At 49.2% G+C, this 26990-nt stretch overlaps 1 protein-coding gene across 1 annotated transcript in view; it reads right to left on the reverse strand.

Moving 5' to 3' along the window:
• Window positions 1–1336: 1336 nt before the first annotated feature.
• LOC134969768 (AFG3-like protein 1) overlaps window positions 1337–26990 on the reverse strand; it is a 39693-nt gene continuing 14039 nt past the window's right edge. The window contains exons 8-16 of the mRNA XM_063945933.1: window positions 26283–26420; window positions 26034–26187; window positions 25754–25861; window positions 18612–18737; window positions 18399–18509; window positions 17201–17316; window positions 10141–10341; window positions 2561–2755; window positions 1337–2130 (exon numbers count right to left, since the gene is read on the reverse strand). Coding sequence (XP_063802003.1) covers window positions 1930–2130; window positions 2561–2755; window positions 10141–10341; window positions 17201–17316; window positions 18399–18509; window positions 18612–18737; window positions 25754–25861; window positions 26034–26187; window positions 26283–26420 — 1350 coding nt within the window. The 3' untranslated portion in view covers window positions 1337–1929. The remainder of the gene's footprint in view (window positions 2131–2560; window positions 2756–10140; window positions 10342–17200; window positions 17317–18398; window positions 18510–18611; window positions 18738–25753; window positions 25862–26033; window positions 26188–26282; window positions 26421–26990) is intronic.

The raw sequence follows: 26990 nt of genomic DNA on the forward strand, positions 1-26990 counted from the left end.
TCATATTGCAGTGCTGCTGTTGCAGAATTGCCCCATCGTGGATCTGCAATCTCTAATCCTCATTAATCCCATGTGGAGTGCACCGTTAATCTTGGTGGTAAAGAACATATCAGAGAGCCTCCCATTCAGTTCCCAAAATGTTATCCCATATTTACTATTACTCCGCCCACAACCTGTATGTAACTGCAGTCTGAATGACCAGACACGGGTGGTCATTCCGAGTTGTTCGCTCGGTAATTTTTTTCGTATCGCAGCGATTTTTCCGCTAACTGCGCATGCGCAATGTTTGCACTGCGACTGCGCCAAGTAAATTTGCTATGCAGTTAGGTAATTTACTCACGGCATTACGAGGATTTTTCTTCGTTCTGGTGATCGTAGTGTGATTGACAGGAAGTGGGTGTTTCTGGGCGGAAACTGGCCGTTTTATGGGAGTGTTTGAAAAAACGCTACCGTTTCAGGGAAAAACGCGGGAGTGGCTGGAGAAACGGAGGAGTGTCTGGGCGAACGCTGGGTGCGTTTGTGACGTCAAACCAGGAACGACAAGCACTGAACTGATCGCACTGGAAGAGTAAGTCTCGAGCTACTCAGAAACTGCACAGAGAAGTCTTTTCGCAATTTTGAGAACCTTTCGTTCGCAATTTTGATAAGCTAAGATTCACTCCCAGTAGGCGGCGGCTTAGCGTGTGCAAAGCTGCTAAAAGCAGCTTGCGAGCGAACAACTCGGAATGAGGGCCACAGCCACGACAGTAGCATCTCAGGCAGAGCGCGGATTACACTCGGGTGATGGCAACACACAGACTGATGATAATTTCGTTCTACTAGAGCTGCAGAGCACACAGAACCATACTGCTGCTGCAGAGCACACAGAACCATACTGCTGCTGCAGAGCACACAAAACCATACTGCTGCTGCTGCAGAGCACACAGAACCATACTGCTGCTGCTGCAGAGCACACAGAACCATACTGCTGCTGCAGAGCACACAGAACCACACTGCTGCTGCAGAGCACACAAAACCATACTGCTGCTGCTGCAGAGCACACAGAACCATACTGCTGCTGCTGCAGAGCACACAGAACCATACTGCTGCTGCTGCAGAGCACACAGAACCATACTGCTGCTGCTGCAGAGCACACAGAACCAACCTGCTGCACAGTGCAAACGGTAACTCTGTCCCAGGCCTTGCAGGTTCCAGTGGGATAAAGTAGGAAAAGCTGTGGTTCCACGGACAGCAGAGGGGGGTGAAGGTCCAGCCTTCTATTTTAGGAGGCATGTATGCATCAATGATGCCCTTTTGTCTCCGTGGACACTGAACACTCACAAATGGTTACACATAATATGAGGAAATCTTATTTAATCACGTGTGATTTACACCACCAGTAATAGAAGACTTCCATAATAATCTTTAACTGGGAAATGTGATGTTCCAGTCGCTAGCATCGCCTCTCCTACTCGTAAAATGTAACGCACCAATAGAAAATGTTAAATAGATTTTATACAGCATCACCTACTGTACCTGAAACTTCCAGCTGAACTGGACAGACACTTGTGCAGCCATTAAGTCGGGAGACTGCAGTGAAGATGCCTGGAAATCACTGCTAGCAGGGGGGGGGGGGAGTTCCCGTGAGACTGGAGGCGTGTCCACACCGTACCGTCCAATCACTAAGGAGCGCAGAGACAGACAGACCCTGCATGTAACACGGGGGAAGTCTCCTGAACGCCTCAGACCAAAGCTCTATCACACAGGGCTTGGCTGACAAGTCCCTAGAAGAGAATTCCCCTCGTTGTGGCTATTCCGGAGGCACTGCTGGTAGATATTATACACACACACAAAAAAGGAAGAAACTTGGCCCATTATTTTCTTGGTCGTCCTCCCTGAGATTAAAATTCATTAGGAGAATAAATGTCTCATTAAGAGGTAAGAGCGACTCTACTGTTTTGCGTCCTGCGTTTCGCTTCTCTCTTGGTTCCAGTCTTTCAGACCTTCTGGCAAAGACGTGTCCTCCTCAAAGCTACCAGTCCCTTCTACAAACTCTTCATAGGAGGACTTCTCAGCGAAAGGTCTAGGACCTAATAGATCAATCATGTCCGATTTTTCCAGAACCTCCTTTTCCAGCAAACGCTCCCCGACCTATCGGTGACAAAGGCTGCACTTAGTTGTTTGAAAGTAAGTAACGTTGTAAGAAAAAAACAAAACTTCTACAACTACACATTGGGCCTGATTCAGAGAGATGCGCAATGGCGATATCTGCTGAGCGATTATTGGCTGACTGCACATGTACTACAACAGTCGCACTGCGCACGTGCTAAGGTACCTTCTCGATGACGCTTGCAGCGAGGATGTATTTGCAAAGTGATCGCCAGGGACCGTTTGGGTGGAGGTAACGGGGAGTGGCGACAAAAACGTATTTTAGCGCGGTAGCTGCGTAAAGAAAATGCAGCTGTGATCGCACTAGCGAAACATCAGACTCAGACCCTATGTACATTGTTTTACAGTCACAGCTGCTGTATACAGTAGCAGGATAGACGGTACCTGGCAAATACATCTAAGCATCTTTTACCTTCTCCACCTGCTCTTTGCGCTGCGTTAGCAGCTGCAGGGTTCTCTCGTACGCAGAGACGATTAATTCTCTGGCCTCCTGGTCAATAAGCTCTGCAGTTGCCTCGCTATACGGTTTTGCTGCAAAAAGTTCCCCTTGACGTGCAAGGTCGAAAGACACCTGCCCCACCTTCTTGCTCATCCCGAAGGTCACAACCTACAGGAGAAAATGGAGAGGGTTTAAATACCAAAATCATTTACAATTCGCACCTCCTAAAAAATGCATAGGTCACCTACAAAGTGTTCCTAGTGAACTGGAAGGCTGCATTCTTATGAAGGGTGTAGTATGTTATGCCGGCGGTCAGGATCTCGGTGCCCAGCATACCGGCGCCGGGATCCCGACCGCCGGTGAGCGCAAAAGAGACCCTTGTGGGCTCACTGCGCTCTCCACGCTGCAAGCACTGTAGCGCGGTCGTGGACCCCACAAGAGGGAGAATAGTTGTTGGTATGCCGGCTGTCGGGATTCCAGCGCTGTCGGGAATCCCAACAGCCGGCACATCAAATAGCACCCCTTATGAATACTGGATAAGGCCACAAAACGGCTGCTTCGTGGGATGCTTGGAGATTGCTAGATCCTAGTGAAATGATTGGATGCATGTGGCGGCGGTGGTATCAGCTGATAAACATACCCACCGTTACTGCAATGGTCCACTGAACGTGTCCACAGTGCCCCCAGTGACATACTATATGGATGTGCCTGCTTAATAACCACGTGCACTGCAGGTGGGGTAGATGTAACATGTGCAGAGAGAGTTAGACTTGGGTGGGGTGTGTTCAAACTGAAATTTAAATTGTAGTGTAAAAATAAAGCGGTCTAACATTTGTTGGCTACATGTAAAAGCAGCCAGTATTTACCCAGCACAGAAAATAGGATTTTAATTACCTACCGGTAAATACTTTTCTTGTAGTCCATAAGGGATATTGGGGAGACTTAGTACGATGGGGTATAGATGGGGTCCAAAGGAGCCGATGCACTTTAAATTTCTTCACTGGGTGTGCTGGCTCCTCCCCTCTATGCCCCCTCCCACAGGCAGTTATAGGTAAAACAGTGCCCGAAGGAGAAAGGACATATATGAGAGAAGGAACATGATAACAAAGAGTGGTGAGATTTATACACCAGCACACCACTAACATACAACCACCAGCAACAGCTGGGAACAACAACAGCAACAGCTGAACAGGTAACCACATAACAAGAACCTGCAGAAAAGTCAACGGTGGGCGCTCAATATCCTTTATGGATTATGACAAAAGGATTTACCGGTAGGTAATTAAAATCCTATTTTCTTTAGCATCCATAAGGGATATTGGGAAGACTTAGTTCAGTGGGGACGTCCCAAAGCTTCCAGAACGGGCGGGAATGTGAGGAGACTGCTGCAGCACCGCCTGCCCACACATGGTATCCTCTTTGGCCAGGGTATCAAATTAGTAGACCTTCACAAAGGTGTTCTTCCCCGACCAGGTAGCAGCTCGGCATAGTTGCAAGGCCGAGACTCCTCGGGCAGCCGCCCAGGAAGAGCCCACCGATCTTGTAGAGTGGGCCTTCAGAGACTTAGGAACAGGTAAGGCTGCCAACACATAGGCCTGTTGGATAGTAAGACTAAGTCAACGAGCAATGGACTGCTTCGAAACAGGACAGCCCTTCTCCTGTGCATCATAAAGCATGAACAAGGAATCCGTCTTTCTGATCCGAGCCATCAGCTTGACATAGATCTTCAAGGCCTGCACAGTATCCAATGCCTCCGGAGGAGCAGAAGTGTCAGAACTGGACAGAACCACAATAGGTTGATTCAGGTGACAGCCTTCGGCAGGAACTGCTGCCTTGTCCTGAGCTCCGCTCTGTCCTCGTAAAAGACCAAGTATTTCTGAGACACGTCTAGCAGAAGCCTGGGCCAGTAACATCACAGTCTTCCACGTGAGGTACTTGTCTTCTACCGTCATCAGAGGCTCAAACCAGGAGGACTGTAGAAATTCCAACACCACATCCAAATCCCGGGGCGCCGTAGGCGGCACATAAGGAGGTTGTATGTGGAGCACCCCTTGCAAGAAGGTCTGAACTTCATGCAACAGTACCAATTTCTTCTGGAAGAAATGGAGAGAGATGAATTCTGGACCTTAATGGAACCCAGACGTAAGCCCTTATCCACACCAACCTGCAGGAAATGTAAGAAACATCCCAAGTGGAACTCTGCAGGTGGATAGGTGCGTTCCTCGCACCAAGAGACATATCTTCTCCAGATATGATGATAGTGTTTTGACATCACAGGTTTCCTGGCCTGAACCATGATAGCAATAACCTTTTTTGGAAAGGCCCTTGTGAGCTAGGATGTTCCGCTCAACCTCCATGCCATCAAACGAAGTCGCCGTAAGTCCGGGTAGACGAACGTTCCCTGTTGAAGAAGATCGCTTCTTAGTGGTAGAGACCAAGGGTCTTCGACGGACATGTCCAGAAGATCTGCATACCACACCCTCTGAGGCCAATCCGGGGCAATCAGAATTGACAGGACTCCCTGATTTCTGATTCGCTTGAGCACCCTTGGGAGCAACGGAATCGGAGGAAACAGGTATACCAGCCAGTAAGGCCAAGGCGACGTCAGTGCATCCACTGCCCTCACCTGAGGGTCCCTGGTTCGAGAGCAATACCAGTGAAGCTTCTTGTTGAGACGAGAAGCCAACAAGTCTATCTGCAGGCAGCCCCACCGGTGGGTGATCTGCTGAAACACCTGGGGTTGGAGTCCCCACTCTCCCGGGTGGAGGACCTGACAAATGAGGAAGTCCGCTTTCCAGTTGTCCAGTCCCGAAATGAAGATTGCGGACATTGCTATTGCATTTCTTTCTGCCCAGAGGAGTATCTTTGACACCTCTCGCATGCAGGCTCTGCTTTTTGTCCCTCCTTGTCGACTGATGTTCGCCACTGCCGTGGCGTTGTCCAACTGAACTTAAATTGTGTGATTCGCAAGCAGAGGAGAGGCCTGAAGCAGAGCACTGTAGATCGCCCAAAGTTCCAGAATGTTGATCGGAAGGAGGACTTTGTGGGCTGACCACCTGCCCTGGAACTACACTCCCTGGGTGACAGCACCCCATCCTCGCAGACTCGCATCCGTCGTGAGGAGGGTCCAATCCTGAATCCCGAAACTCCGGCCTTCCAGGAGATTGGAGGACTGCAGCCACCACAGGAGGGAAATCCTGGCCTGAGGTGACAGCCGAATCATCCGGTGCATCTGTAGATGTGATCCGGACCACTTGCTTAGGAGAGCCAATTGAAATTTTCTGGCATGGTACCTCCCATATTGGATCGCCTCGTAGGAGGCGACCATTTTTCCCAGCAATCTGATGCAAAGATGAATGCATACATGAGCAGGTCGGAGCACCATGCGGACCATCTCCTGAAGTGTTCTTGCCTTTTCCTCTGGGAGGAACACCTTCTGGGCCACCGTATCCAGTAACATCCCCAAGAACAGGAGCCGCTGAGTCGGTTCCAGGTGGGACTTCTCTAGATTGAGAATCCAACCATGGCGTGACAGAAGTTGGATAGTGTGGTCGATATGGAGCAATAAAAGCTGCTTGGATCAGAAGATCGTCCAAGTAACGGACAACATTGACCCCCTGGACTAGGAATTGGAACATCATCTCCGCCATCACCTTCATGAACACCCTCGTAGCCGTGGACAGGCCGAAGGGTAGTGCCTGGAACTGGTAATGATCATCCAGTAGGGCAAACCTCAGAAAAGCCTGATGAGGTGGCCAAATTGGAGTATGAAGGTAGATGTCATTGACATCCAGGGAAACCAGGAACTCCTGTTCTTCCAGACCTGCAATCACTGCCCTCAGGGATTTCATTTTGAACTTGAAAACCTTTAGGCAAGGATTCAACGACTTTAGGTTCAAAATGGGCCATACCGAGCCGTCCGGCTGTGGAACCACAAACAGGTTGGAGTAATAACCCCTGCCTCGTTGTGGTATTGGTACTGGGACAATGACATGGGACTGGACCAACTTTCGGATGGCCTGTTGCAACGTAACCTGCATATCCTCTAAAGCTGGTAAGCTTGATTTGAAAAAGCATTGGGGAGGAGCACCGTCGAACTCCAGCTTGTAGCCCTGAGAAAATGAGGTCCCTTACCCAGGTATCCTGGCAGGAAACTTCCCAGACGCGGCTGAAGTGACGCAGTCGGTCTCCCACCTCGAGATCTCCTCGGGGTGGGTGGAACACAGCCATGTTGAGGACTTAGTGGAAGCAGAACTGGTGCTCTGTTCCTGAGAACCGGTGGTTGCAGGCCTTTTTGAAATACCTCTGGTGCCTCTATTTGCATTAGAGGCACCTCTGGCCCTAGAACGAAATCTGTTAGACCGAAAGGACTGAAAAGACCGCCCCGGGTAGGAACGCCTAGCCGCTGGGGCGCTAGAGGGGAGAAACGTGGATTTCCCAGCAGTGACTTTGGAAATCCACGTATCCAACTCAACCCCAAAGAGCAATTCCCCTAAAAAAGGGAGGGATTCTACACTGCGCTTTGATTCTGCGTTCGCTATCCACTGACGCAACCACAAAGCCCTGCGCACCAACACTGCCATGGCAGAAGTCCTAGCATTAATATTCCCCATCTCCTTGAGCGATTCACACAGGACGCGTGTAGTGTCCTGAATGTGCCTTAGGAGGGTCACCGTAGTGACCAGGGGCATAGCCCTGGAGAGGCCCTCCTGAATTTGAGTGGCCCATGAATGAATAGCATGGGTAATCCAGCAACTCGCTATGACCGGCCTTTGCAATACACCAGCTGCCATGTAAATAGATTTGAATGTAGCCTCTATTTTGCTGTCCGCAGAATCCTTTATGGTAAAGGAGCCCGGGGCAGGCAGCACCGCCTTTTTGGACAGTCGAGAGACTGATACATCAACCCCCGGGTGTTATTCTCAAAATTTCCTACCTTCAGGAGCAAATGGGAAAGTGCGCAAAACTTTTCTGACACTTGGAATTTTTTTGTCTGGATTTTTCCAGGCTAATTTGAATAGATCATCTAACGCTGCAGAATCAGGGAAAGTGACATTAGGCTTGTTTTGTGTAAAGAAAAACGACTGCTGTGATGCAGCGTCCTCCAGAGGGAGCTTTAACACGTTCCATATAGCCAGTATGAGGGGTTCAATACCCTGAGCAGAATCGGAATCCCCACTAACGGGATCAGTCCTCCCCATCCTCCTGTATTTCCTCATCTGTATCAGAGAGTAGAGCAGGTAAACCACGCTTCTGTGGTGCTGCATGAGGGGCGGGGGGGCTGTGTAACATCTGCCCTAGCAGCTAAGTCTGCAACAGCCTGTTGTAGTAGCCGAGTTTTCTGTACATTTGCAGTGAGCTATGATGACATATCAGACATCATAGTTTTAAGAGACTCTAGCCAGGAGGGCTCTGGACCCTCTCCCCCAGCCCCTTCACTGATTTGTGAATATTGGCTGCATTGTTCACAAGTAACAGAATCAGATGATACTGGAGAGAATCTAGTGTGACATACACTGCACAGCTTGTGTTTACCCATGTTTCACAGTAAGCACAAGAACATACACACAGACAGTAATATATTGCAAGCCTGCCCTACTGTATGTGAGAGGAGACACAGAGAGACACCAGCACACCCCTAGCAGTATAGCCCCAGTGAGGCTGTCAGCTAACTTTATCACAGTAAACACCAATGATTTCTGTCCAGTAGAGGACCCAGATAGTGTACAATAGCGGCTCTCTCCCACTGCTACACCCTGTACCAGATATCAGCGTGTCTTGTGAGGCAGGAAACGCTGAGTGTGCTGTCTGTGGTTGCATTAAGCAGACGAAGGCGCCAAAATGCCTCTGGTCCCGCTCTGAGGTAGCTCTGCCCCCTCCAATGGCGCCAGAGCTACAGTGATTTTTATACTGGCAATACAATGTCTCCTGTTTGCCTAAAAACATCACACAAGTGCTAGTTCAAACTGTTTGAAGCCAGTCTACATGGGAGGGGGGGGGGGGGGGAAATCTAGTGGGTCCCCCCCCAGGAGGGTCCCATATGCCGCGCCTGCGTTCAGCCACACCTTGAACCACAAGGCCCCCGGTTTGTACTCACCACAGTTAGGGCAGTGCGGCGTGCTGCGGCAGCCAAGGTGCAGTGACCCACTGAACAACAACCCCTCAGGACGGTGGTCCTGCAGCGGGGAAGTGGCTCTGCACCTCGCAAGGCCGGTGACCGCCCCCCCCCCCTCCCTAACTCCCACGGTGCAGGTACGGTGTTGCCCAAACAGCATCCCGAAAATAACAAACGTTTAAAAGAAATTGAAGAAAACTCTCTGGAGCTGCAGAGTGTGCATCCTCTCCTGAGGGCACATTTTTCTAAACTGCCTGTGGGAGGGGACACAGAGGGGAGGAGCCAGCACACCCAGTGAAGAAATTTAAAGTGCACCGGCTCATTTGGACCCCGTCTATAGCCCCATCGTACTAAGTCTCCCCAATATCCCTTATGGATGCTAGAGACACAATATAACCCACCCAAATCTAACTCACTCTGCACATGTTACATCTGCCAACCTGCAATGCACATGGTTTTGCCCAGTTATGTGCTCTTGTTGCTTTGCAAACAAACCTGAATCCGGCTCACTGCTCTTAATATAATGTAAGCTTCTAAGATCACTTATTACAATATACTGAACCTTATTAGATACCCGCAGCTACAGGTGATATGTACTGTCACTATAGGACGCACAGTTTATATTTTCCCGTTTAATAAAGTTACTTAGAACCATAATTATCCCCGAGAGCTATTTCCGCTACATTATCCATAATAACCACCACTAGCGATATAAGGGGCCCATACAGCAACAAGCCTGATTCCTCTATACCAGGGATAGGGAACCTTCCGACCTCCAGCTTTTGTTGAACTACACATCCCAGCTTGCCCTGCAACAGTTTTAGCATGGCCTAATAGCAAAACTGTAGCAAGGCATGCTGGTATGTGTAGTGCAACAACAGCTGGAGGGCTGAAGGTCCCCATCCTTGCTCTATACCATATCCTACGCCCGGCCACTGAGCCGCCACGCCCGGCCACTGAGCCGCCACGCCCAGCCACTGAGCCGCCACGCCCAGCCACTGAGCCGCCACGCCCAGCCACTGAGCCGCCACGCCCAGCCACTGAGCCGCCACGCCCAGCCACTGAGCCGCCACGCCCAGCCACTGAGCCGCCACGCCCAGCCACTGAGCCGCTATACTCAGGCGCTACGCCCGGCCACTGAGCCGCTACACCCGGCCACTGAGCCGCTACGCCCAGCCAATGAGCCGCTACGCCCAGCCACTGAGCCGCTACGCCCAGCCACTGAGCCGCTACGCCCAGCCACTGAGCCGCTACCCCCAGCCACCGAGCCGCTACCCCCAGCCACCGAGCCGCTACCCCCAGCCACCGAGCCGCTACCCCCAGCCACTGAGCCGCTACCCCCAGCTACTGAGCCGCTACCCCCAGCCACTGAGCCTCTACCCCCAGCCACTGAGCCGCTATACTCTGCTATACTCTGGCGCTGTGCTTGATTCCTCACCTGTGAGTACGCGGTGTGTGTGACCTTCTGCAGATCGTCCTGTGCGCCGGTTGTAATGCGACCAAAAAAGATCTGTTCGGCCACGCGGCCCCCCAGCATCATACACATGCGGTCAAATAGCTGCTCCTTGGTATAGAGGTACTGCTCCCTAGGGAGGTACTGGGCGTAACCCAAGCCCTTCCCACGCGGAATGATTGACACCTGATAGTGAGCACAGGAGAGTAAAGGGTTCAGTGTGTACTCACAGAAACACACGCAGCTATTCCCGACATATCAGCACTTTACCCTACAAACACAGGAACAGAAGATACCCCACACTAATATATCTATTACCCTAATCAGCCAGATATGAAAGGGGTCAGAATACAGTGCAGGCTCTCCTGAGATTACACCTGGGAGGTATCCATTCTGAGACAACAGAAAAACTGGATGCAAAAAAGTAGTAAAGTAAAAAAAGGTAACGATGGTGATTAGTAACAATAAAATATAAAAGAAAATAGAATGAATGCATCTCCACCAATTCCATTGCAGCATGCCTTGTTCAGGTGCAAATCTGCACAAACAGCTGGATATTGATTCTAACGCTAATTAGGGTGCGATGTAAGTGACATAAAACAGTAAGCACCACAATGTAATAGATTGTAGTCTATCTGGGAGCAACAATAAAGCATGTGCCTATCATACATGGAATATGTGCACCACCACACCAAATTATCCCCACATGTGCACCTCCACACCAAATTATCCCCACGTGCACCACCACACCAAATTATCCCCACATGTGCACCTCCACACCAAATTATGCCCACATGTGCACCTCCACACCAAATTATGCCCACATGTGCACCACCACACCAAACTATCCCCACCACACCAAATTATCCCCACATGTGCACCTCCACACCAAACTATCCCCACCACACCAAATTATCCCCACATGTGCACCTCCACACCAAATTATCCCCACGTGCACCACCACACCAAATTATCCCCACATGTGCACCTCCACACCAAATTATGCCCACATGTGCACCTGCAAACCAAACTATCCCCACATGTGCACCACCACACCAAACTATCCCCACCACACCAAATTATCCCCACATGTGCACCTCCACACCAAATTATCCCACTATGTACACCTACACACCAAAGTATCCCCCTATGTACACCTACACACCAGGTTATGCCTATATTTGCACCTACACACCAAATAATCCCCCCATGTGCACCCCCACACCAAATGATCCCGCCCATGTGCACCTCCACACAAAATTATCCCCCCCCATGTACACCTACACACCAAATAATCCCTATATTTGCACCTACACACCAAATAATATCTATATTTGCACCTATGCACCATATAATACCCATATGTAAACCTACACACCAAATAATCCCCACATGTGCACCTACACACCAAATAATCCCCGTATGTGCACCTACACACCAAATAATCCCTGTATGTGTACCTACACACCAAATAATCCCTGTATGTGACACTATACACCAAATAATCCCTGTATGTGACACTATACACCAAATAATCCCTGTATGTGACACTATACACCAAATAATCCCTGTATGTGACACTATACACCAAATAATCCCTGTATGTGACACTATACACCAAATAATCCCTGTATGCGACACTATACACCAAATAATCCCTGTATGTGACACTATATACCAAATAATCACTAAAGCTGCTTTTGCGGTTTTAAAAAGGCACAATGTTTGCAGGCAGTGCACAGACATTATAGTGTTTACTCTGAACCTGTATGACTTGTCTAACAACAGAACACAGACAAATACACAAGCCAAGTAGAGTGACGGCGTGCAGTCACCTGAAGCTTGTATATTTACATGCACCTTACACGCCTCAAGTGTGTAAGTATATACAGATAGGAAGCTCTGTATAGTGCAATTCACATATTCCCCTTCTCCCAAAACAACAAAATACATAAATCAGTATCCAAATGTACGGCGCTTCAAAACACTCCCATCTGGGTCGATTATGTCCAGTAATATGAGAACAATCATTTACCCCAAACCATGGCCCAACAATCTCTCTCACGCTGGATAGGACAGTGACAGAGGGGACGGGTCTCACAGGGGAGGAATAACATTTTCTTATCATATTCTTGGCTTCTCCAGTCTATGCTTATACTATTCTTTTGTCCCTTATAATAAAAAGTAGCCATTTACAATGGTGATGCCAGCATTTCCCAGCACCTCCTCAGAAACAGCATGCTTTCTCCCCCTAGTACCTCTACGCCTGGCAGTATGTTATGTACACCCTCAGCCTTCTCCCCCTAGTACCTCTACGCCTGGCAGTATGTTATGTACACCCTCAGCTTTCTCCCCCTAGTACCTCTACGCCTGGCAGTATGTTATGTACACCCTCAGCCTTCTCCCCCTAGTACCTCTACGCCTGGGAGTATGTTATGTACACCCTCAGCCTTCTCCCCCTAGTACCTCTACGCCTGGCAGTATGTTATGTACACCCTCAGCCTTCTCCCCCTAGTACCTCTACGCCTGGCAGTATGTTATGTACACCCTCAGTCTTCTCCCCCTAGTACCTCTACTCCTGGGAGTATGTTATGTACACCCTCAGCCTTCTCCCCCTAGTACCTCTACTCCTGGGAGTATGTTACGTACACCTTCAGCCTTCTCCCCCTAGTACCTCTACGCCTGGGAGTATGTTACGTACACCCTCAGCCTTCTCCCCCTAGTACCTCTACGCCTGGGAGTATGTTATGTACACCTTCAGCCTTCTCCCCCTAGTACCTCTACGCCTGGGAGTATGTTACGTACACCCTCAGCCTTCTCCCCCTAGTACCTCTACGCCTGGGAGTATGTTACGTACACCCTCAGCCTTCTCCTCCTAGTACCTCTACTCCTGGGAGTATGTTACGTACACCCTCAGCCTTCTCCGCCTAGTACCTCTACTCCTGGGAGTATGTTACGTACACCCTCAGCCTTCTCCTCCTAGTACCTCTACTCCTGGGAGTATGTTACGTACACCCTCAGCCTTCTCCCCCTAGTACCTCTACGCCTGGAAGTATGTTATGTACACCCTCAGCCTTCTCCCCCTAGTACCTCTATGCCTGGGAGCATGTTATGCACACCCTCAGCCTTCTCCCCCTAGTACCTCTATGCCTGGGAGCATGTTATGTACACTCTCAGCCTTCTCCCCCTAGTACCTCTATGCCTGGGAGCATGTTATGTACACCCTCAGTCTTCTCCCCCTAGTACCTCTATGCCTGGGAGCATGTTATGTACACCCTCAGCCTTCTTCCCCTAGTACCTCTATGCCTGGGAGCATGTTATGCACACCCTCAGCCTTCTCCCCCTAGTACCTCTATGCCTGGGAGCATGTTATGTGCACCCTCAGCCTTCTCCCCCTAGTACCTCTATGCCTGGGAGTATGTTATGTGCACCCTCAGCCTTCTCCCCCTAGTACCTCTATGCCTGGGAGCATGTTATGTACACCCTCAGTCTTCTCCCCCTAGAACCGCTATGCCTGGGAGTATGTTATGTACACCCTCAGTCTTCTCCCCCTAGTACCTCTATGCCTGGGAGCATGTTATGTACACCCTCAGTCTTCTCCTCCTAGTACCTCTACTCCTGGGAGTATGTTATGTACACCCTCAGTCTTCTCCCCCTAGAACCTTTACGCCTGGGAGTATGTTATGCGCACCGTCAGCCTTCTCCCCCTAGTACCTCTACGCCTGGGAGTATGTTATACACACCCTCAGCCTTCTCCCCCTAGTACCTCTACGCCTGGGAGTATGTTATGTACACCTTCAGTCTTCTCCCCCTAGTACCTCTACTCCTGGGAGTATGTTACGTACACCCTCAGCCTTCTCCCCCTAGTACCTCTACGCCTGGAAGTATGTTATGTACACCCTCAGCCTTCTCCCCCTAGTACCTCTATGCCTGGGAGCATGTTATGCACACCCTCAGCCTTCTCCCCCTAGTACCTCTATGCCTGGGAGCATGTTATGTACACCCTCAGCCTTCTCCCCCTAGTACCTCTATGCCTGGGAGCATGTTATGTACACCCTCAGCCTTCTCCCCCTAGAACCTATATGCCTGGGAGCATGTTATGTACACCCTCAGTCTTCTCCCCCTAGCACCTCTATGCCTGGGAGCATGTTATGTACACCCTCAGTCTTCTCCTCCTAGTACCTCTACTCCTGGGAGTATGTTACGTACACCCTCAGTCTTCTCCCCCTAGTACCTCTACTCCTGTGAGTATGTTATGTACACCCTCAGCCTTCTCCCCCTAGTACCTCTACTCCTGGGAGTATGTTACGTACACCTTCAGCCTTCTCCCCCTAGTACCTCTACGCCTGGGAGTATGTTATGTGCACCCTCAGCCTTCTCCCCCTAGTACCTCTACGCCTGGGAGTATGTTATGTACACCCTCAGCCTTCTCCCCCTAGTACCTCTACGCCTGGGAGTATGTTACGTACACCCTTAGCCTTCTCCTCCTAGTACCTCTACTCCTGGGAGTATGTTACGTACACCTTCAGTCTTCTCCCCCTAGTACCTCTACTCCTGGGAGTATGTTACGTACACCCTCAGCCTTCTCCCCCTAGTACCTCTACGCCTGGAAGTATGTTATGTACACCCTCAGCCTTCTCCCCCTAGTACCTCTATGCCTGGGAGCATGTTATGCACACCCTCAGCCTTCTCCCCCTAGTACCTCTATGCCTGGGAGCATGTTATGTACACCCTCAGCCTTCTCCCCCTAGTACCTCTATGCCTGGGAGCATGTTATGTACACCCTCAGTCTTCTCCCCCTAGTACCTCTATGCCTCGGAGCATGTTATGTACACCCTCAGCCTTCTCCCCCTAGTACCTCTATGCCTGGGAGCATGTTATGCACACCCTCAGCCTTCTCCCCCTAGTACCTCTATGCCTGGGAGCATGTTATGTACACCCTCAGCCTTCTCCCCCTAGAACCTTTACGCCTGGGAGTATGTTATGCGCACCGTCAGCCTTCTCCCCCTAGTACCTCTACGCCTGGGAGTATGTTATGCACACCCTCAGCCTTCTCCCCCTAGTACCTCTACGCCTGGGAGTATGTTATGTACACCTTCAGTCTTCTCCCCCTAGTACCTCTACTCCTGGGAGTATGTTACGTACACCCTCAGCCTTCTCCCCCTAGTACCTCTACGCCTGGAAGTATGTTATGTACACCCTCAGCCTTCTCCCCCTAGTACCTCTATGCCTGGGAGCATGTTATGCACACCCTCAGCCTTCTCCCCCTAGTACCTCTATGCCTGGGAGCATGTTATGTACACCCTCAGCCTTCTCCCCCTAGTACCTCTATGCCTGGGAGCATGTTATGTACACCCTCAGTCTTCTCCCCCTAGAACCTATATGCCTGGGAGCATGTTATGTACACCCTCAGTCTTCTCCCCCTAGCACCTCTATGCCTGGGAGCATGTTATGTACACCCTCAGTCTTCTCCTCCTAGTACCTCTACTCCTGGGAGTATGTTACGTACACCCTCAGTCTTCTCCCCCTAGAACCTTTACGCCTGGGAGTATGTTATGTACACCCTCAGCCTTCTCCCCCTAGTACCTCTATGCCTGGGAGCATGTTATGTACACCCTCAGTCTTCTCCCCCTAGTACCTCTATGCCTGGGAGCATGTTATGTACACCCTCAGCCTTCTCCCCCTAGTACCTCTATGCCTGGGAGCATGTTATGTACACCCTCAGTCTTCTCCCAATAGAACCTATATGCCTGGGAGCATGTTATGTACACCCTCAGTCTTCTCCCCCTAGCACCTCTATGCCTGGGAGCATGTTATGTGCACCGTCAGCCTTCTCCCCCTAGTACCTCTACGCCTGGGAGTATGTTATGCATACCCTCAGCCTTCTCCCCCTAGTACCTCTATGCCTGGGAGTATGTTATGTACACCCTCAGCCTTCTCCCCCTAGTACCTCTATGCCTGGGAGTATGTTATGCACACCCTCAGTCTTCTCCCCCTAGTACCTCTATGCCTGGGAGTATGTTATGTACACCCTCAGCCTTCTCCCCCTAGTACCTCTATGCCTGGGAGTATGTTATGTACACCCTCAGCCTTCTCCCCCTAGTACCTCTATGCCTGGGAGTATGTTATGCACACCCTCAGTCTTCTCCCCCTAGTACCTCTATGCCTGGGAGCATGTTATGTACACCCTCAGCCTTCTCCCCCTAGTACCTCTATGCCTGGGGGCATGTTATGTACACCCTCAGTCTTCTCACCCTAGTACCTCTATGCCTGGGAGCATGTTATGTACACCCTCAGCCTTCTCCCCCTAGTACCTCTATGCCTGGGAGCATGTTATGCACACCCTCAGCCTTCTCCCCCTAGTACCTCTATGCCTGGGAGCATGTTATGCACACCCTCAGCCTTCTCCCCCTAGTACCTCTATGCCTGGGAGCATGTTATGCACACCCTCAGCCTTCTCCCCCTAGTACCTCTATGCCTGGGAGCATGTTATGTACACCCTCAGCCTTCTCCCCCTAGTACCTCTATGCCTGGGAGCATGTTATGTACACCCTCAGTCTTCTCCCCCTAGTACCTCTATGCCTGGGAGCATGTTATGTACACCCTCAGTCTTCTCCCCCTAGTACCTCTACGCCTGGGAGTATGTTATGCACACCCTCAGCCTTCTCCCCCTAGAACCTCTACGCCTGGGAGTATGTCATGTACACCCTCAGCCTTCTCCCCCTAGAACCTCTACGCCTGGGAGTATGTTATGTACACCCTCAGTCTTCTCCCCCTAGTACCTCTATGCCTGGGAGCATGTCATGTACATATTCAGTAAACAACTCTAGTTAAGGGATCATTATTACATGCACCAAAGAGTCTTATGTATACTAAATCTAGAGCAGATCCTAAACTCAGACAGCTGCACATTGCTGGAATCAATGAATATTAACTCAACATGCATCATGGCTATCAGAAACGGGACACGTTATGGGCATCTGTACATCCAGTAGGCATCAGGTCCTCTGTGCAGTGTCATGTATAAGGTATATCTACGCGATACCTTGAGTAGAGGGTCAGCATGTTCCAAGAACCAGCCAACCACAGCATGTCCAGCTTCATGGTAGGCCACCGTGCGCTTCTCTTCCGGCTGAAGGACCTGAGTCTTCTTCTCCAGTCCTGAAAGTAGAAGGAAATGGTTAAGTCCAAAAGCCCAATTCTGTTATGAAGAGCAATATGTGATTAGAGCAACAGAAAAAAGATCACTACTAATGAAATATACAGAGAGGCCTTGATGCGGCTTTGGGGCTTAACCACACATTTGCGCAAATATGTGTAACGAAGATCTCTGAATTCTATTATCATGTGGGATTTATATCTGGTTACTGTTATCATTCAGGGTGCTGGGGAAACCAATTGCTTTTTTTCTTGCTCAGAAATACCCCTTCCTTTCGAGCACCTGAATGATATCACTAAGCTAATTGAGCATTTACCAATCTATATGTCTGTTGTGAGAGGCAGAGAGGTTTCTGCATTAGGAGGAGGTGCAGGCCCTGACATGCCACATGGAGCATTATGGGGTTGCTCCAAGGTAGGTAGCTCTTAGCTTAGACATATTTTAGTAAGGAGCCATTATCATGTGGCTCCTTGCTGGTTAATATTAGACCCAGATTGGGGTAATGGAGGTGTGAGGTGTGGTGCCTCTGGACTGGCTGAGCTGGATGGCTTTAGTGTGGCATACCTTTACATTCTATTAACACTTTTCACTTATTAATTTTCTAACACTATTTCTCTATTTTAATTACATTTCATGTTTGTATCACCCTCTCTATAGCTTCGGCTTCCTAAATACTAATTTATTAACACTATAGTTTTTTACACTGGTATGCCACGCTGGGCTTTCTGGCTCATTCTGGTGTTTTGGGGTGCCACACCCTGCACCTAGATATAGCGCTAGGGACCCCAAATATACAGAGAGGCCTTGATGCGGCTTTGGGGCTTAACCACACATTTGCGCAAATATGTGTAATGAAGATCTCTGAATTCTATTATCATGTGGGATTTATATCTGGTTACTGTTATCATTCAGGGTGCTGGGGAAACCAATTGCTTTTTTTCTTGCTCAGAAATACCCCTTCCTTTCGAGCACCTGAATGATATCACTAAGCTAATTGAGCATTTACCAATCTATATGTCTACTACTGAACATAGTACATTGCAAGCATTTCACTATACTTTACACTCTTCCCCAGAGCTCTCACCTCCAATAACCCGCTCGATGGCCTGCTCAAAGTGCTTCTCAACCACAAACTCATTTAGATGTCTTGCCGCAATCAGCGCTGCCTCGTTGCAGACGTTGGCAATGTCAGCACCTGAGATGAGCAACGAGACGTCAGGATGGAGAAAGGTTAGCAGAGGGCCAGCCCGTTACACGGACTGAATTGTGGTCCACAAGACTATTGCGATGCCCTCACCTGTGAAGCCAGGAGTTAGAGCCGCCAACTTCCGGGATAAGGCATCCTTGCTGAGACTTTCAGGCAACTTCAAAGGACGCAGGTGAACTTTAAAAATGGAGGCCCTGCCTTTAATATCAGGAGGACCTGGCGAGGGGGAGAGAGAAAATAAGATTTTAAACCTACCGGTAAATCTTTTTCTCCTAGTCCGTAGAGGATGCTGGGGACTCCGTAAGGACCATGGGGATAGACGGGCTCCGCAGGAGACATGGGCACTAAAAAGAACTTTAGATATGGGTGTGCACTGGCTCCTCCCTCTATGCCCCTCCTCCAGACCTCAGTTAGAGAAACTGTGCCCAGAGGAGACGGACAGTACGAGGAAAGGATTTTTGTTAATCTAAGGGCAAGATTCATACCAGCCCACACCATCCACACCGTATAACATGGAATATACTAAACCAGTTAACAGCATGAAACAAAACAGCATCAGCCCGAGACTGATCAAACTGTAACATAACCCTTATGTAAGCAAAAACTATATACAAGTCTTGCAGATGTAGTCCGCACTGGGACGGGTGCCCAGCATCCTCTACGGACTAGGAGAAAAAAGATTTTTACCGGTAGGTTTAAAATCTTATTTTCTCTTACGTCCTAGTGGATGCTGGGGATTCCGTAAGGACCATGGGGATTATACCAAAGCTCCAAAACGGGCGGGAGAGTGCGGATGACTCTGCAGCACCGATTGAGCAAACATGAGGTCCTCATCAGCCAGGGTATCAAACTTGTAGAACTTCGCAAAGGTGTTTGAACCCGACCAAGTAGCAGCTCGGCAAAGCTGTAATGCCGAGACACCTCGGGCAGCCGCCCAAGAAGAGCCCACCATCCTAGTGGAATGGGCCTTTACAGAATTTGATAACGGCAATCCAGCCGTAGAATGAGCCTGTGAATCGTGTTACAGATCCAGCGAGCAATAGTCTGTTTCGAAGCAGGAGCGCCAACCTTGTCGGCTGCATACAGGACAAACAGTGCCTCTGTTTTCCTAACCCGAGCCGTTCTCTCCACATAAATTTTCAATGCCCTGACCACATCAAGGGACTCGGAATCCTCCAAGTCCCGTGTAGCCACAGGCACCACAATAGGTTGGTTCATATGAAAAGAAGAAACCACCTTGGGCAAAAATTGAGGACGAGTCCGCAACTCTGCTCTATCCACATGGAAAATCAGATAGGGGCTTTTGTGAGATAAAGCCGCCAACTCCGACACTCGCCTTGCCGATGACAAGGCCAACAACATGACCACTTTCCAAGTGAGATATTTTAATTCCACTGTTTTAAGTGGTTCAAACCAGTGAGACTTAAGGAACCGCAACAACACGTTAAGGTCCCAGGGTGCCACTGGAGGTACAAAAGGAGGCTGGATATGCAGCACTCCCTTCACAAAAGTCTGGACTTCTCGGAGAGAAGCCAATTCCTTCTGAAAGAAAATGGATAGGGCCGAAATCTGAACCTTAATGGAGCCTAATTTTAGGCCCAAATTCACTCCCGTCTGTAGGAAGTGAAGGAAACGGCTCAAATGGAATTCTTCCGGAGGAGCATTCCTGGACTCACACCAAGATACGTACTTTCGCCATATACGGTGATAATGTTTTGCTGTCAAGTCTTTCCTAGCCTTTATCAGAGTAGGAATGACCTCATCCGGAATGCCCTTTTCCGCTAGGATCCGGCGTTCAACCGCCATGCCGTCAAACGCAGCCGCGGTAAGTCTTGGAACAGACAGGGCCCCTCTTGTAACAGGTCCTCTCTGAGAGGAAGAGGCCACGGATCTTCTGTGAGCATTTCTTGCAGATCCAGATACCAGGCCCTTCGCGGCCAATCTGGAACAATGAGAATTGTCTGCACTCCTCTTCATCTTATGATTCTCAATATCTTTGAGATGAGCGGAAGAGGAGGGAACACAGACCGACTGAAACACCCATGGTGTCAACAGGGCGTCCACTGCCACTGCCTGAGGGTCCCTCGACCTGGCGCAATACTTTGGTAGTTTCTTGTTTAGGCGTGACGCCATCATGTCTATCTGAGGCAGTCCCCACCGACTTGCAATCTCTGCGAAGACTTCCTGATGAAGTCCCCACTCTCCTGGATGGAGATCGTGTCTGCTGAGGAAGTCTGCTTCCCAGTTGTCCACTTCCGGAATGAAGACCGCTGTCAGGGCGCTTACATGATTTTCTGCCCAGCGAAGAATCCTGGTGGCTTCTGTCATTGCCACTCTGCTCTTTGTTCCGCCTTGGCGGTTTACATGCGCCACTGCGGTGATGTTGTCTGACTGGATCAGAACCGGTAGGTCGCAAAGCAAATTTTCCGCTTGTCGAAGGGCGTTGTATATGGCCCTCAACTCCAGGACGTTGATGTGAAGACAAGCCTCCTGGCTTGACCAGAGACCCTGGAAGTTTATTCCCTGTGTGACTGCACCCCAACCTCGGAGGCTCGCGTCCGTGGTTACCAGAACCCAGTCCTGAATGCCGAACCTGCGACCCTCCAGAAGGTGAGCACTCTGCAGCCACCACAGGAGAGATACCCTGGCCCTGGGGGACAGGGTGATCATCTGATGAATCTGTAGATGTGACCCGGACCACTTGTCCAGAATGTCCCATTGAAAAGTTCTCGCATGGAACCTGCCGAATGGAATGGCCTCGTAAGTCGCCACCATCTTTCCCAGAACTCGAGTGCAGTGATGCACCGACACCCTTTTTGGCCTCAATAGGTCCCTGACCAAAGACATGAGTTCTTGGGCCTTTTCCATCGGAAGATAAACCCTTTTCTGGTCCGTATCCAGAATCATGCCTAAGAAAGGCAAACGAGTCGTTGGAACCAACTGTGACTTCGGGATATTGAGAATCCAGCCGTGCTGTTGCAACACCCTCAGGGAGAGTTATACGCTGTTCAGCAACTGTTCTCTTGATCTCGCTTTTATTAGGAGATCGTCCAAGTATGGGATAATTGTGACACCCTGCTTGCGCAGGAGCACCATCATTTCCGCCATTAGCTTGGTGAAAATCCTCGGGGCCGTGGAAAGCCCAAACGGCAACGTCTGAAATTGGTAATGACAATCCTGTACAGCTAACCTCAGGAACACCTGATGAGGCGGATATATGGGGACATGAAGGTATGCATCCTTTATGTCTAAGGACACCATATAATCCCCCCCCTTCCAGGCTGGCGATGACCGCTCTGAGCGACTCCATCTTGAACTTGAACCTTTTTAAGTATAGGTTTAATGATTTTAAATTCAAAATGGGCCTGACCGAACCGTCCGGTTTCGGGACTACAGGGTTGAGTAATACCCCATCCCCTGCTGCAGCAGGGGGACTTTGACCACCACTTGTTGAAGACACAATTTTTGAATTGCATTTAAACTATCTCCCTCTCTGGGGGAGAAGTCGGCAGAGCCGATTTGAAAAACCGGTGAGGAGGCACCTCTTCGAATTCCAGCTTGTAACCCTGGGAAACAATTTCTATTGCCCAGGGATCCAACTGTGAGTGAACCCAGATGTGGCTGAAAAGTCGAAGACGTGCCCCCCACTGGGGCGGACTCCCTCAGCAGAGCCCCAGCGTCATGCGGTGGATTTTGTAGAGGCCGGAGAGGACTTCTGCTCCTGGGAACTAGCTGTGGCTGGCAGCTTTTTCCCCCTGCCCTTACCTCTGGCAAGAAAGGAAGATCCCCGCACTCTCTTGGGTTTATGCGACCGAAAGGACTGCATCTGATAATGTGGCGTTTTCTTAGGCTGTGAGGAAACATAAGGCAAAAAAGTTGATTTACCTGCCGTAGCTGTGGAAACTAGGTCCGTGAGACCTTCCCCAAACAATTCCTCACCCTTGTAAGGTAAAACCTCCATATGTAAATAGACTTCAAGGTAGTCTCCTGCCTGCGATCCGCCGGATCCTTGCCGTATCTTGAGATGGCAGCGCTACCTTTTTGGACAAGCGTGTCAACGCTTTGTCCACCCTCGGGGAGGATTCCCACCGTATCCTGTCCTTAGTCGGGAAAGGATACGCCATAAGAATCCTTTTGGGAATCTGCAGTTTTTTGTCTGGAGAATCCCAAGCCTTTTCAAATAACTTGTTCAGCTCATGAGATGGGGGAAAGGTTACCTCAGGTTTCTTTTCTTTAAACATGTGGACCCTCGTGTCAGGGACAGAGGGGTCATCCGTGATATGCAACACCTCTTTTATAGCAATAATCATACAATGAATACTTTTAGCCAATTTTGGCTGCAACTTTGCATCATCGTAGTTGACACTGAAGTCCGAATCCGTGTCGGTATCAGTGTCTACTATTTGGGATAGTGGGCGCTTTTGAGACCCAGAAGGTCCCTGTGACATAGTGAAAGGCAGGGCTAAACTCCCTGTACATTCCCTGGACTCAGCTTTGTCCAACCTTTTGTGCAATAAATTCACATTTGCATTTAAAACATTCCACATATCCAACCAGTCAGGTGTCAGCGTTGCCGACGGAGACAGCACACTCATTTGCTCCACCTCCTCCCTAGAAGAGCCTTCCGCTTCAGACATGCGACACACGCGTACCGACACACCACACACTCAGGGAATTCTCTATCTGGAGACAGTTCCCCCACAAGGCCCTTTGGAGAGACAGAGAGAGAGTATGCCAGCACACACCCAGCGCCAATGACCCAGGGAAAAAAATTACCCAGATAGCGCTTTTATTATATATATATATATATATATATATATATATATATATATACACATATATATATATATATATATATATATATATATATATACATATATATATACACACACACACACACATATATATATATATATATATATATATATATATATATATATATATACACATACATACCACTGCACCAAATTATGTGCCCCCCCCCCCCCCCCTTTCAAACCCTCTGTCACCGTGTTCAGCAGGGGAGAGTCCGGGGAGCCAGCTTCTCAGCGGTGTGCTGTGGAGAAAATGGCGCTGGTGAGTGCTGAGGATCAAGCTCCGCCCCCTCAGCAGCGGGCTTCGGTCCCGCTTGATTTCTTTTAAAAACTGGTGGGGGATCTCAGATATACAGTGCAGAGCCCATATATGTCCTGATATTGCCAGCCCAGAGGTTTAAATTGCTGCCCAGGGCGCCCCCCTGCGCCCTGCACCCTTACAGTGCCTGCCGTGTGTGTGATGTGTGGGAGCAATGGCGCGCAGCGTTACCTCAGTGAAGATCTGAAGTCTTCTGCCGCCTGTGAAGTCTTCTTTCTTCTTATACTCACCCGGCTTCTATCTTCCGGCTCTGTGAGGAGGACGGCGGCGCGGCTCCGGGACGAACAGCTAGGAAAGACCTGCTTTCCGACTCCCTCTGGAGCTAATGGTGTCCAGTAGCCTAAGAAGCAGAGCCTATCACTTAAGTAGGTCTGCTTCTCTCTCCTCAGTCCCTCGATGCAGGGAACCTGTTGCCAGCAGAGCTCCCAGAAAATAATAAACCTAACAAAATTCTTACTTTCAGAGAAACTCAGGAGAGCTCCCCTGTAATGCACTTAGTCTCCTCTGGGCACAGTATCAAACTGAGGTCTGGAGGAGGGGCATAGAGGGAGGAGCCAGTGCACACCCATCTAAAGTTCTTTATAGTGCCCATGTCTCCTGCGGAGCCCGTCTATCCCCATGGTCCTTACAGAGTCCCCAGCATCCTCTAGGACGTAAGAGAAATTAAAACAGAACAAAGACTATGTACAAATCTATTTTCTATCAAACCGGTTTTGCATATTTATTTTTATCCTTTTTACAGGACAATCCATTATTTGCTTCCTCGCTGGTTATGTGAGTGATTGCTGTAGTCACCTGTACAGTGGACAATCTCTATTTAGCTGCAGGATGTGCTGCTGGAGAGACCCATTGCACAGACAGATTCTGACTTAGCAGCTACCTCTAGACCAGTGGTCAGGGAACAGGGGTAAATTACCCCAAATGGGGTAAAAATGAAATTCCTCTGGGTAATGGATGGTCGCGCTGCCGAGACACAGCCCCGTCCGGCTCACGGACGTCCCACCGCGCTCCCTCACGCCCGCCCTGCGCTGTCCTATCCTCCTGCCCGCAGCCCGCCAACCCACACACAGAACTTGAAGTGTTCGGTGGCTGACCGCTGACGGAGTTCCGTAGGATCAGACAGTGGCCGACATAACAGTGTGAAATTCCCACTGACATTACTGAGGTGAGGATGTGACTATCTGTCTCCTAAAAGTCGTGCCGCCCCCCCCCCCCCTTCATCCATCTTTCTTACATTCATTCTGGAGTTTTGGGGAGAAAGTGTTACTTAACCCATTCATTGCCAAAATAATAATAAATAAATGAATTAAAAAAATATATATATATATACATATATATATATATATATATAATATATATAACATAAACACAGTACCTCAGAAATGCCATATAAACAGTAATAACCAGTATATATGCACTATAATATGTGATTTCCTTCCTTTCAAATCGAGGGGGTAACGTCGGCGTACCTAAATATATTTTCGGGTAACAGGTAAAAAAAGTTCCCTGACCCCTGCTTTGGACAGTACAGGGGAACAGCAATGGGGAAAGACTATCCTACTCATGTAGTTTGGTAAAGGACGGCTTCACGGCAATAGGAGTTAGGAATCCCATGCTATGATCCAGTTCCCTTTTCCGCAATCAACTAGTTTCCTAGTGGCCCTGTGAAGCTACATCCCATACAATAGCTGGATCCGCAGTGTATAGAAGATGTATTCTTGGTATGTCCAGGTAAAGCAATATCAGAAATAGGTCTAAAATAATAAGAAGTGTCCCACTGGCCAAATGACCGTGAACTTTAACTGCATGGCTTTACCAAGCCCTAGGTATTCACTAAACATTTACACACAACCGTACCATTGCACTTTCTAGATGTAAAACATATCTGACATTATACTGACTAGACTAGCTTGTAAGGAATGTATTGTCCATCTGTTCTCTGACTGCTAGAAACTCTTCCCATAAAAAGCTTCTAAACCCCAGCAATAAGCTACACACAGCAGTTATCATATACTTCCATTAGTATCATACATGTGTTATCAAATAGAGCAAAATAATAATCCCATCGCATACGTATGGTTTGTGACTTTTCACTTTACCTATGAAGATTTGCCGATCAAATCGTCCCGGTCTCATCAAAGCTGGATCTAGGGTGTCCGGGCGGTTTGTGCCGGCCAAGATAACCACGTTTGTGTCTGAATTAAAACCTAAATATAAAGAGAAGAAAATTAGGATCATATCTATATCTATATATAGGATAATGTGCGCTCTACGGAAAGACCTTGATATTTCTGTAGGATTTCTTATAAATTTATTCTCTCATGGTGAACAAAAATATACTCTATCAGACGACGGGTTACCCCGTGCTTTCTTACTCACCATCCATCTCCACCAACAGCTGGTTTAAGGTGTTCTCTTGCTCACTGTGCCCACCAAAGCTCCCTTGTCCCCTCTTCTTGCCAACAGCGTCGATCTCATCAATAAAGAGAATGCACGGGGCATTCTTTCGGGCCATAGAAAACATGTCTCGCACCTACAGAAAATGGCAATAGAGAGAAGGGCAAAGGTCAACCTCTATACATCACTCTGAAAGAGTAACTTGCCTCCGCCTCCCCGCTGCCCTCTTACCCTGGCTGGGCCAACGCCGACAAACATTTCCAGGAACTCTGATCCATTCACAGTGATGAACGGGACGTTGGCTTCCCCAGCTGTGGCCTTAGCAAGTAGGGTCTTACCAGTGCCTGGGGGTCCAGTGAGCATTGCCCCCTACAGAAGAAAATAGACAAGTCCATACTTTACCGACGGGGCATTTGGAGAAGTGCACAGGTCAGTGATATAACAAGACCTACCTACCCACCTACAGTAGGGCTTATTGTACGGCGAGGGGCAGATACAATGACACATGAGTTGCAGTTACTAGGCAGTAGGCTAATCTGCTCACACCTCCACAGGCTGCGAGCGCTGGATCCTACACTGAAGAGCACTAATATAGGCAAGACATCCATAGTGACCCGTTTAACGCTCAGGAATCTCAGTGGGCACAGCATTGACTTAGAAGGGCAGTATTTCCCGGTAGCCTGTGCTACAGACACGGAGCAGTTTTAAAGGTTGGCGCAGCATTCTACAAACACTTTAATGATATTTCCGTCTCACTCCAAAAACTGTTACTCAGGGGTTAAGTGACTGCAGCGCACCAAAGCGGAGGCGTTCTAGAGACCTAGGACTGAATCTCAGCATAAGCCCCTTTAAACTAGACATCAATATTTGTATTGATTTTAAGCACAGCAGGTATATCGTGTACAGCACTACATGATACACATCCACCGACTGGCAACT

The sequence above is a fragment of the Pseudophryne corroboree genome, chromosome 11, assembly GCF_028390025.1.
Source record: "Pseudophryne corroboree isolate aPseCor3 chromosome 11, aPseCor3.hap2, whole genome shotgun sequence".
In the NCBI taxonomy this organism is placed as follows: Eukaryota; Metazoa; Chordata; class Amphibia; order Anura; family Myobatrachidae; genus Pseudophryne; species Pseudophryne corroboree.